The 13,228-nt window shown below is 30.4% G+C and overlaps 1 protein-coding gene across 6 annotated transcripts in view; it reads right to left on the bottom strand.

Annotated features, from left to right (window-relative positions):
- Positions 1-10: 10 nt before the first annotated feature.
- The window catches only part of LOC143225382 (F-box/LRR-repeat protein 5-like), a 30,420-nt gene continuing 17,202 nt past the window's right edge, over positions 11-13,228 (bottom strand). For 2 of the 6 annotated variants that reach the window (XM_076454671.1, XM_076454668.1), the window contains 5 exons: positions 12,484-12,752; positions 10,255-10,337; positions 9,679-9,807; positions 7,835-8,317; positions 11-2,896 (listed from right to left, as the gene is read on the bottom strand). In XM_076454671.1, the coding sequence (XP_076310786.1) occupies positions 2,674-2,896; positions 7,835-8,317; positions 9,679-9,807; positions 10,255-10,337; positions 12,484-12,752 (1,187 nt within the window). In that variant the 3' untranslated portion in view covers positions 11-2,673. The remainder of the gene's footprint in view (positions 2,897-7,834; positions 8,318-9,678; positions 9,808-10,254; positions 10,338-12,483; positions 12,753-13,228) is intronic. The other 4 variants (XM_076454673.1, XM_076454670.1, XM_076454669.1 and 1 more) reach the window with 3 other exon arrangements.

The raw sequence follows: 13,228 nt of genomic DNA, 5'->3' as shown, positions 1-13,228 counted from the left end.
GGAGAAAGAGGACCAAGCAAGTATAAACTTTATTGAACAAGTTTGACTTTTCTACATCCTGCTTAAATGTGGCATCAATAACTATATGCAGAAAGTCTGCATAAAATTTTATAAAAAACTGAATCTACATTCATAACAATATAGTACTTTAGTGACCAAACTGCGAAACACAGCAATTCCTGCAAGTTACCTAAGGGTCCTTAACCTTAAAAGGTTGAACTCAAGTTAACTTCCTGCCTGTAATAATTTTTTATATCACACAAAGATAATTGCACTACTGTGAAGCCTCACATTCTGTCCACAGTTAATAACAGTGGCATTATTACCACAATGTTTGGTTCCCGAAATCAATTTCAAACAAAATTACAATAACTTGAAAGACTGTAGGAAATTTATTTAGAATCTTGACAGACGTTCTTAGCAATGTTCTAAAGACGTATATTCTGTTGCCCTTTGTTGCAGAAATTCCAGTAATGAGTCCAGTTATGGTGATGGCTGTTTTTATATGACCCTGTCCTTCACACTAGTATTATGTGATACAGTGGAAATCTATGAAACCATTATAACTTGGCAACTAGTAGTAAATCAAATAAAAATATTAGCAGATTTATTTTTAGTATTTCCAATAACTTGTATGAATCAATGTTAGTGAATAAAAGCTTTACTGCAGTAACAATAACCAAACTAATTAAATAAATTACCAAACAAAACATATTTACAAATTCTATTTAAAATTGTGAGAAACATAATTTAAGGGACAACTGAAAAAGATGGGTATTTAAACTAAAACCTTAAAACAGAAGAGGGACATGTATAGAACGTAAATTATATTAAGCATGAAAATGGTGGTTAATTTTATTTTTCCAAGTTAATGGAAAAATCTGGCAGGACAAATCAAATTAAGTATACAACAGAAGTTTAGTTTACTTAACAAAATTACATTATATTTATATGATCAGATATGCCAATGGTAAGAAGGCAGGAGAAGCAATTACCTCTTCCCCCATAAGGTTAGAAGAACCTTACAAAAGTGTGCCAGTTTTATTGTTTTACCAAGTTTAAAGCTACCGTGCAATTTATTTGACACATATACACTTGCTAAACCTTTCACACAATAGAAAACAAACAGATATTTGAAATATCTTACTTATAAAAGGGACAATTCTCATATGATTTCACTCATTTTTTCACACACACACAAGTGGTCTCCCACCACAGTACATCCATAAACAATATTCTCAAATAGAAAACATACGCTATCAGATGACCTTTTTAAATTCATGTAGCTACCACAGAATTTGAAGAGAAACATCAATGATCATTAGCTTACCAAGTTCTCATGGATCAAGTTAAAGACAACATATTTTAAGCAGTATGTGTGAAAGCTATGAAAAATTTATTTCCAATTCAAGCAGTTTGCAGATCATCCTTATGGTGGAAACACAAAAGAAGTAACATTAGGCCTATTAATTTTAACAGACTCTGGATGTACATCCTTTCAAGATTTAGGATCATTATTATGGTAATCTTTATGATTATATTTATATAAAATATATTTTAATAATTGTTAACTGGTTATGTTGATAAGTTTTTCCTTTAATCAATATAATAAATGGCATAACCATCAAAGTTCACTTTGTGGAATCTTTCATCTATGATCTGTTAAATTGTGATGATGAGAAACCCACTTGAAATAAAAATGTTTTTTCAAGATGGCTGGTATGGGTATTAAAACTTTAATTAAAATAAAGTACAGAACAACGTTTTGACCTTCTTAGGTCATCTTCAGGTTAACAACTGACTTAAGAAGGTCAAAACATTGTTCTGTACTTTATTTTAATTAAAGTTTTAATATCCATATTAGCCATCTTGAGAATACATTATAATCTATTATATATAATAATCTAAACCTTGCATTTTTCATGTAGTTAAACTTACTTTTGTTAAAAAAAGATGAACACTGTTCTTACTAGAGAGAATTATAGTGACACCTTAACAAAAAAGCTGGTGGAGGGAGAGAACACACATTGTTAAAACTATACAAGCAAGCTTGAACAAACATTGTCCATATCGTGAGCTAAAGAGACAGGATACACCCAAACACTCTCCTACTACAGAGAAAGATATAAAAAATTCATCAACCCCAATATATAATTTTGGTCCGTCATTCAAAGTTAATTAGCATCATTTGTATGTGCACACACATGCATTCCAAAAAAATGAAAAGTGAGAAGGTTCACGTTTTATTCACCCACTACAATATGCATAGATGCTGATCATATTAAAACTATACAATAGTTTCCACAAATAATCCATTACATTTAGCTTGAATTTTTGAAATAATTGTAGTCACATTTATTGAAAGAAAAATATACATTCTGAATATTACCGAAGTCCTGTTATGTACAAACATGCCCACAATGTTTATCTTTCTTCTGGGTTTCACCATGAGTAGAACAATTTTATCTCAACCTGTACATTATATAATCACAGCATAAAGTCTAACTGCGTCTACTAGTTTAACAAAGTGTTTATGTATCAGTTTTGCAAAACCCGAAATGCATAACTTACAAACAGAAGCTATATGGACCTGGTGATTTTAGATAATAAATTACTTGGGTAGCTATATTGTATACACTTTTTAAAATAGTTAAATAAATTTCCACTTTCTAATCAATTGCAGCAACACAAACGTGTCCTACAATCAAGGTTCTGACAACCATTAGCTTCCAGTGGATACGGTCCTTCTTCTATATGATCACAATAATACAAATGTTCGGCTGCAAGTTCCGGAGCCATCTTTACCACATCGCACAGCTTTGATCCAGTTATGTTCCAGCAGCCTGAAACATCCAAATGCTGCAGGTACTTAAAAATTCCAGAGTCGGCAAGTAAGCTGAAAAGGAGATTGAGACAACAATTAACAATGTATTTTTGTAAACAGTTAAGATAAAGGAGAATTATTAAAACTACACCAACAGAAACAACAACTAAGATGAGGTGTAAGGATTAAAGCAACCATGTAACACAACAGATATTTTGTTCATACAAAACTCCAAAGAACCTTTCTGAAAACTGTTTCTCTCAGAAATGCAACACCTCGTTTAGAGATTTAATAAAATCTAGACCAACAATAGTATTTGTAGAAAGGTCATTTTAAACTTTTGGTAACTATTAATCCTGTCTTGTTTCTATTAAAAACAGTTTGTGTATTTTTAGATTTTCACTTTGATAATCTGTTTGCAATTAAGCATAAAGCTACATGGTGAGTTACCTGTGCTCTGCCAACCACAAATATCAAAACCTACTTTTAAGTACTTTGATAACATGAATACTTTTAAAAAAGCCAAACATCTGAAACAACTTATCATGTAACTTACTATTAAAAGATGTGTCGTTCCATATCAAAAGTTGTATTTCTTGTTACAGCTACTTTTGTTGTTGTCATTCAGTGCTAGTTTGTTTACACATATTTTTAATTAATAGTACTATATACTTTATCTTACGTTTCAACACTGATCAAAGCTGTTTTCTGCTTTGAAACATTCACCAAAATGTTTTGAACAATCTAATTAACCTTAATGGCAATTTTATACTTTCATGCTTACAAAAATATAAATACAACAGTAAACAATAAGACAGAAGCACTAAATAGAATGAATTATAAATTAAGTAATTTGATACATGTGTAGAGTTCCTCTACTGTAGTTTCTCACATGTATCTTCAGGAAGGGACACTTGTTTCTGGTCATGATTTCCCATGTATGTTGTATATAAATTGACACATTAAGAAGTTTAATGTACACTTGTTTCAACACCGTCTTTGTTACTTTCAGTTGATATGTGAAAGTGAAAAATACATTTATAAAGACTTCAATACCAGAATTAGCAAGGTACCTGAAAATGTTACACAGAAACCAAATAAAATAATGAACTTAAAACAATGCTATAGTCAGTAGTACATGTCATGAAACATAATAAAGAAGTAGATTACCAGAGACGTAACCTGTAAGTAACAAGAAGCAGACTACCAGAGATGTAATCTGTAACAGGAAGTGAACTATCAGACTTCATCAGTAAGTAACAGGTAAAACAAAAAGACTCAGAATGCTAAAAAATTAATAAGTGACTAAATTTAATAAACAGAACATTAAAAATGATAACCTTTAAGATCTTAAAATGAAAACATAGTTGTTCTTTTTAACAAATTTATCAAGATAAAATAATAGTTCACATATGGACATATTTATGATGTCAGTCTGTCTTGAAGAACTTGATACTACAAGTTTAAGGGTAATGAGTTGTTAGAGAAACATTCAATAGGAAGATAACACATTTTTAAAAACACATATCTTAAGTTTCAAAAGGCTAAAGTTAACTTATATCCATAAATATAACGTCCCAGTATTAGAATTCATTAGTATCTTAACAGTATTACATATTCCCAGTTCACTTGTCTGAAAATATTTTTGTTGCTGTTAGTGATGTAAATACTTCCATTCCTTGGATTAACTTGATTAATGGTGCAACCCAAACATATGACTAAATATATTATTGTCACCACAAAAATAATCAACACTAGTTTCCAATTATTCCAACTTTCAAAATAATAAAACTATTATCATTCTCACTGTTCAGTAGTGTTTTAACTCATTAAAATAATCATTAATTATAAATTAGTGCTTCAATTACCAAACTGTGATTATTACAACTTCAGGAGAAACCAAAATCTTTGTATAGACTAAGTAATAGTCTAACATTAAATTAATAGATGACTTACTTATTACAAATATAATCAGTGTTACTTAGAGTTACACTAATGAAAGATTAAATAACATTAATATCCATAACTCACCTATCCACAGAAAACTGATAATATATTAATATTATAGTAGTGTATGTTGTATATACAAGCACTGACTGCTGAATCTACATAAATATACCAGAGCTGACTGTTGTATCGATATAAATATACTAGCACTGACTGTTGCATCTATATAAATATACTAGCACTGACTGTTGTATCTATATAAATATACTAGCACTGACTGTTGTATCTATATAAATATACTAGCACTGACTGTTGTATGTCCATGTAGAAACTTCACAGGTGTGGATGGACCTTGACCAAAACTAATATGTTGGTTCATTAGGTCCAAGGAGGGGTACAAACAAATTTTGTCATTTTTTCACAACTACTTGGTGTCTATTGAGTCCATGGATATATACATGCAAATTTTGTTTTGCAGTTTGGATGTTGTTTTTTGCATTTTTAAATTGGCATGTAAGTGAAGCAACTTGTCATATCCCAAGATAAGTTTTCATTAATCATGATTTATATCATGCCCACTCAGGGGATGGTAATGTAGCTGCTATTGAATAAATAGTTTATGTCACTGTGTTTGTAAGAAATCACCTGACAAATTTAAAACAATCTAACAAGACTAATCTACTTAAAGAGGCCCCATGTATCATTAAAACTAGTTCTATTTAGGTGTTATTTTTATCACACACTATGATAAGAATCTTTACTAGTTTCATCATCTTAAATTTCAGGATGATAATTTTTAATGAAGAATTAGTTTACTTAATTTCAGTAGAGTAAACCTGTGAAAATTTATAGGGTGAAACTACTAGTACAATATTAATTGTATTTTCAGCTGTCACAGATTTCATATTATATGTACAGTATAAATATGAAACATTTTCAATTATAATTGTTACTTAATCATACATTTTTGTTCTTGAAGATTGTTATTGAATTAGGGGTTGTTCAAAAATTTTAAACAAGCAGAAAACAGGAACAGTAGTTTTATGTGATAATAACCAATTAATGGTTCCAGTCATAACTCACTTTCCAAATTTCACTAATCTCTCTGCTCCACTTGGAACTGTGTTGAAAGATCAGCTGATAATGGTACATTATTAATTAAATTTAAAGTCACTGCCCTAAAACATTTTGTAACTTTTAATGGACTCTTGTTTAAGAAAAACTGTAATCTCAGGGTAATGGGTCATAGAATGATATAAAGAACTGGTTTATACAAAGAAGAGAGAGTTTGGAGTGGTTTTTATGTTGTAAGTAACCTAGGACAAGCAGTATTTGTGTTTCATGATTCAAACAATCGAAAACTGATACCCATAAGGAAGTAAAACTTTGGGAAACTTTTATTTGATCCACCAATTTTTTTATATGAAAATAGTGGAATCTTCCATTTAATCAATTATTCATCAACATTTCAAATTTTGGAATTCAGTAAAATTTCAATATTTAATAATATAACAAAACTGACATATATAGAAATAAGGTTTTCCAGAAATGAGAATCAACAAGGACAAAAACTGAAAATGTGGCAGTAAGTACAAATAAAGTGGTAATAATAATAATAATACAGAAAACAGAATTAAGAAATGAAAAACAACTGTTTGTTAACAGAAAAATATCAAATATGGTACTCTAGTAGGTATATTAAAAACCACAATCACCAGAAAATCTAATTATAAAATGAATAAAAGGTGATTAATAGAAAGGTTGGATAATCAGAAAAACCAAAATTAATATAAAAGATAACTATATAATAAAAGGAGCATATTAAAGCCAGAAAGAGTAATTTAACAAACCACAGCTGATATGAAAACTAGATAAAAACTGAAAAGAGTGTTAAAACAGAAAAGTAGGTTGGCAGTTCAAGAAACAAAGACAATTATAAAACCTCACCTAACAATGAAAATAATTTTCTGAAAGAGAAACCATTTTAATATATAATTAAGATATTGAGACAGTGGCCATCTAAGGATTAAAATCAACTAGTAGTGTTACTATTTGTTACTATGTATACTCCAAAGTTACGTGTTATATTAAAACAGCAACATCTTGATAGCCTCCTGTATTTTGTGTTTTATTAAAGTTGTGAGAGATTTACCACACCTAGTGGTGGTTTGAATATGTATATTTTAACAGATGAAAAACATGAATGATAAAGTCTATGAATACAACAAGAAAATTATTATATTTACCAATCACTAATAACAAAGTATGTGTACTACCTTCGACACATAACAGTCATGATAGCAGCTACAGTTTAAAATTAATAATAAAACTGAAAAGATGAAACAATTGATAAGGTAGTATGGTTGAAACGACAACAACTTGCATGGACTTTCACAAATGTGGAACAAAATATTAGAAATCTTGATACTCAAATTGGCAAACATATCAAGTTAGAATCCTTAATGTACTCAGTTACAACACGGGTGGGGTGAAAACCCAAAAGTAAATTATTAGCTATAGATTCAGAAAATTAACATATTTCAACATATAAACAATCAAAACTTACTGACAATATTAACTAGTTTATTAAAGAACCAAAAATAAAAATATATAGTCAATAAATTTGAATAGACTTGTTTTATTTATGTAATAAATGGCATCCAGTAAAAATCTTGAGTAGTACATGAATCAATGGCATATTCTTATTAAAAGCATATTTATACATAATGCTAGTTCTTAAATAATTGATAAACCATGGAAATGTTTGATTATTTCAATAACCACTCAGTTCCTAAATTAAAAGTGCTACTGACTTATTTAGTTATACATATATGTATATATTTATTAGAGATTAACATTCCATTAGGAAATTTTATACACATCTATGTACGACAATAAAAATGACTATTTCACACTCTTATTTCAAAATACTTTACAAGTAGTTTGTACAGTTTTTTACCTTAAATGGATATTTAAGCACAATTTAAAACATGTATATTTAATATTCTATCAATTATACATGGTACAAGAAAGATAAAGCTTGTACAAAGAATAAAAACATACCTCAAACCTCTGTCTGTGATTTTGTAACAACCAGAAAGACTCAGGAATTCCAAACTGCAGGAATGATTACTAACACCTGTATCTTGATAAAGTTCTGAAAGTTGTTTCACCGTTTCATGGTTATAGGTGTGGCAGCAACACGTGGTACGGAAAGGACAGTGCATAGACAACTTTTCTAACTGCGATAACGAACTGCCTCCATTCCTTCTGACAAGATGTGCACATGTACAAATATCACACTGAGAATTACAATTAAAATTCCAATGGGGGTTAGTTTTGTTCCCAGCACTATGTACAAACTGTTCTTCGTTATTATAAAAAATGTTCCTTCCCCACGATTTCTGACACAGTTCTTTAACTGTCTGTGGTGCTGGTTTCAGAATCATGCTCTCAACAAGTCTATAAAGTCCAAGATCACTTAGTCCACTACATCCAGAAAAGTCCAGATGTTTAAGATACTTTACTCCTCCAGAGTTGACAAGCCTAAATCCATAAAAACCAATAATTACCACACGATACGAAATAACAGCAATATTGTGTCACAGTTACAGAAAGTCAGTATGAAATTATAAATCACTGTAATTACAATAACAGTTTCATGAAACTCATGCAAGTCAACATTTTAAGATTTCACATGAACATGTATACTTCATAAAAATTCTCCCAAAACACTCTAACAAGCAACACGGTTATTCAAGCTACAAAACACTATAACTAACATGGTGATTCAAGCTACAAAACATTCTAAAAAGTAACACAATGATCCAAGCTACAAAACACTCTAAAAAGTAACAGGGTGAACAAAGCTAGAACACACTCTCAGAAGTAGCACGGTAATCCAAGCTAGAAAACACTCTGAGTGCAATATGGTGTTCCAAGCTACAAAACACTCTAAAAAACAACATGTCGATCCAAGCTACTAGATTCTTTTAATTATTCATGATTCCCGATTCTTCATATACTTAAACAAACTGATCTTAAAAGATACATCACTTAGCCCTGAACTTGTCACTTCAAGTAACTACTAACAGGATTTCCATTAGATGCCACATACATCACCAGCCTACTTTGATTAATTACATCTCGTTTGTCCAGCTGTTTTTGTTTTGAATCTGCCCCTTGTACCAGCTTCTTTGAGGAACTCAGTAACAAGCTTTTACTTGTCCATTTTGAAATCACTGTAAACATATTTCTAATGACAAACTATTGTGTACGTTGTACAATCATACGTTCCCATCAGATGGTCAGCAGTGTGTATTTAAATGTCCATTCTCTGTTTGTCCATATGTAACAAAACATGATCATACAGTTATTGAATCTGTCAGTAAGTTGTAAAACACACATACAAACACACATTTTAATATTTATTGATTATTTTTGTCTTCTTCATAGATGTCATCAAAGTGATGGAGAGAATGAAGTCACTGTATTTATACAGAATGTGTTACAAACATCCCTTGCTCTTAAAACATGTAAATATGTATACTTGTTATCAAGACTCAATGTTAATGAAATTTCCATGTTGTTCTTTGCTAGACCTGATCTGTATCACATACTGTCCAGAAGACTGTATTGGTTGTCCAAGAAAAGATCCAACAGTGACAATGCTGATGTACAAAGACCCAATTATAAGAACTCCAATATATTTATTCTTATTTATTTCCAGGTAGCACAATTATTAACTCTGCATCACTATTATTATTATTATTATTAGCCTTTTTGGTGGATTGTATCAACATTTCTCTTCTACAAAGTTGAAGTACAATCATATTTAAACAAAAAAATGAACCAAAATATATCTTTGTGGGGTTTCAAATCTTCAAGTTTTTAGTAAAGAAACTTACCAGGGGTTGAAGTCAACATTAAATAATGACAGTGCGAGTATGAGTCTATTCCAGGAACCTAGTCGTCCATCAGGCAATGCAGGGGTTTTAAAGTTGGTCATTTGAAGAAAATTTGGTAGTCTCAAACAACTGTTAAAATCAAGCCCCAATTACTTTTTCATACTGTCATTCGTGTTTATATAGTTGTTTGAAAAAAACTGAGCTTCTAATAGTCTTGACTAAATTATCAGAGAAGCACATCCCTGAGAGTGTTGTGCCTGAAGGCCCTCAGCTAGAAGGATATCTACCTACCTGAGTAATGTCATCTCATCTTTAAAAATACTGAAAACCCTGTATATCTCTAATACTAACACAAAGCACATCACTGAAACATTTACTTAGCAATGCTCATCACACCAATTCTTGCTTCCTCAACTATGACTCTCTTATTCAGTTTGCATTTATGTCCTTACGAGATGAAAAAACAGAAAACTAAAATTACAATGAATTACAAATATAGACATATTTATTTTGAAGTAAAAATAAATATGACTCTCTTACTGAAAATTACAAGAACAACAAATTATTTAAACTTACCCTTTAAAAACTGTGTCAGTTATGTTTGTGTATGAAACATCCAGGAAAACAACGTTTGGACAGAGCAGCAACATAGAATGAAGCTGGTATAAAATATATATAAACACTGTCAAACTTTCACCGTTACATGTTAATTACAATATTCTTAAAAGTAAACACAAACCATTCATGCTTAAAAGATAAAATAAAACACAAGAAAGATATGAATTTAAGCACTATATATAATTCTAATATACTTATACTGATGATAAATGAACAATTAAGTGGATACTGTAAAATAATCATAATTAAAAAATAACATTATTCCTTTCACAAAACCTAAAAAAAAAATTACACAAAAACATAAAAACATCACAACAAAGATATTAAAATACGTTTTACAGTTAGATAACATAAGAGTTTCACAAAATTTACCAGAACATTAACCCTCTTGCTACTGACTCAATTAAAAGTTGATGCTTAGAGTTTCAACAATATAACTTCTAATACATTTTGTATATCTTCAGGATATTTTGCAAGTTTTCAGTAATCATTAAGAGTCATTTCTAGACAAAAAATTAAAAGAGAAGTCTGATTTTCTATTTTATGGCTCTGTAAGCAAAAAAGAATGAAGGCTACAAATATTATACTTTGCCTGAGTAATGAAAGCATTATTATGATTGATTTAAGTTAAATTTTATACTTCCTGAAGGGCTAGAAAATAAATTATGGAAGGGGCAATACATATAAAGCAAATGTCACATTTCTCATAATAGGGGAAATTGAGAATATTTTTGTTATATTGCCTTATAATTAAAGAATTTAAAATGTGTATAATATTAAAATATTGATTGTTACTCATGTTTTTAAACAAAGTTTATTCATATACCATGGTAAGAAAGTAGTTTAATTTTGAATTAAATAACCTCAGTAAAATCTTGTGACATGCACAAAAAACTATGTTCACAGCAAGAGGGTTAATACATGTGGAAAGTGGATAGAAACCTCAACCATAACATACACATAGAAAATCTTCTTGAAGATAGATAATATATCACTAAAGAATAATTTAACTTTATTATTAAAGTCATATGATGCAGCACTTAGCCATGTATAGGAAGCTCCATTTGGTGTATATTTTTATATGTATATATTTCACCTACTGAATCCAACAGATTCATTATGAAATACTTGACGAAGCCTGTAGCTGCAGTGTTATCATGAAATAACTAATACACGTCTTCTAAATAACTTTCTCAGTAAACAACTGACAATTTCTCTTACATTTTACTTTCAAAACACTAAGTTCCCTTGTACCTCATTCTAACTAATCTACTAACAAGCCAACTAAAAATGAAAGTTATTCACAGTAAAGGTGTCGCAACCACGTATCAATTATATTCATGGTTTGTAGTCTACTGGTTCATCTAAGACTATTCCATGTATTGATTGAATCAGATCTGCATCATTAGCACACCCATTTATTCTCTGCCCTCTTCTCTAGTGTTTCTATCAGCAGTTGGTTGCTCGCATGGCATATTTTGCCGACATTTTCTGGTTATTTAAAATCATGATACTTAACATAATGAGCCAGAGACTCATCCAAGATAAATTATAATAGCTACTAACCAGTTTATATCTCACACTTTGATCTCTAATATTCTACCATCTTCAAGGCAATCCTGAGAAGGACTAGTTCCATACTGGAAGTGGCTGGAATTTGACTCTGATTCTTCTCAAAGGAAATCTAGTGCACTATCATTAGACTGGGGTACATAACCCTATCAAAGTTTGAACTAGCTAACAATATGAATATTTTAAAGAGATGGCAAGGTTTTGGTGACTTCTGTGTTAACTGTGAATGAAGAAAACTTTATCTTTCTCATTTGTGATTCATATACAGTTATTTCAGTATAATTATGATTTACTGTATGGTCATCATCTCTGGCATGATGAACTATTACAGATATATTCATATTACCCAAATTTTACAATTACCCAAATGTATTGATATCTAAATTTATAAGAGAGAGAGTTTTTTTTTACTTTCAAGTGGATCTTTAGGTGGTTTGATGTGTACTACTTGTGATAAGTTATATTTTATTGTATACATCTTATATATATGTTTTCAGAGAAATCTCTGACATAAGAAAAGACTGTCAAAAATCCTAGTGCATCTTATGCATAAATGTTTCCTGATCTAGGTGCTAGTACTACAATAAGAATCATATTTACATACAGTTTTCGTACCAAACTACTAGTAAGTCCTCTAGAGGCAGTGAGAATAACTTTATGCACTCCAAAACCAACACGAGGAAGCAAGTACTTAACAATTCCTTTCAAAAGATGGCTTTCATGAATATGGATTTTTCTTTCTTCACAACTCTCGTTACTGCCACAACTTGTCTCACTATCACTCGATTCATCCACGTCAGCATCCTCGTCATAAAGCACAGTATTACAAGAAGAGTACACCCAGGGAGGATGCTGAAGGTCTTGCCTACTTACTTTCCAAATACCTGATATAATAAATCAAAAACATCTGAATGACTGAAGGAAAGTGTTAAAGATTTATACATGACAGCACTATGTGTCACTAGACAAGTTGGTTGGTTGGTTGATTTTGTGTTTTATGGGACAAAGCAGCTACGTCATCTGCACCAAACATCCAGTAAAAAGTTAAAATTAAATTTAGTAAAATTCATAAAAGGAAATTAATGTAGAACAAAACAAAGTTTAAAAAACAAAAAATATAAATAGCACAAAAAACAATGTTTACATCTAGTCAAAAGCAGTATGAGAAAACTACATGTTGTAAAGGACTTTCTGTAGCATAGCTGTAATTATCATAACCCATCAGGAAGACAAACAGATCAGTACAAAAACCACCATCAGTCACCTGAAGTTGACCTTTCCAGTCCTGGTTCTGGGTTATTTCATGTTATGTTCATTTTAAAAAAATAAAGTAATAAAAGTTTTAAAAGACTTGTAGCAA

This window comes from Tachypleus tridentatus, chromosome 9 (assembly GCF_004210375.1).
Source record: "Tachypleus tridentatus isolate NWPU-2018 chromosome 9, ASM421037v1, whole genome shotgun sequence".
NCBI lineage: Eukaryota > Metazoa > Arthropoda > Merostomata > Xiphosura > Limulidae > Tachypleus > Tachypleus tridentatus.
This window is presented reverse-complemented; position numbering and strand designations above follow the sequence as displayed.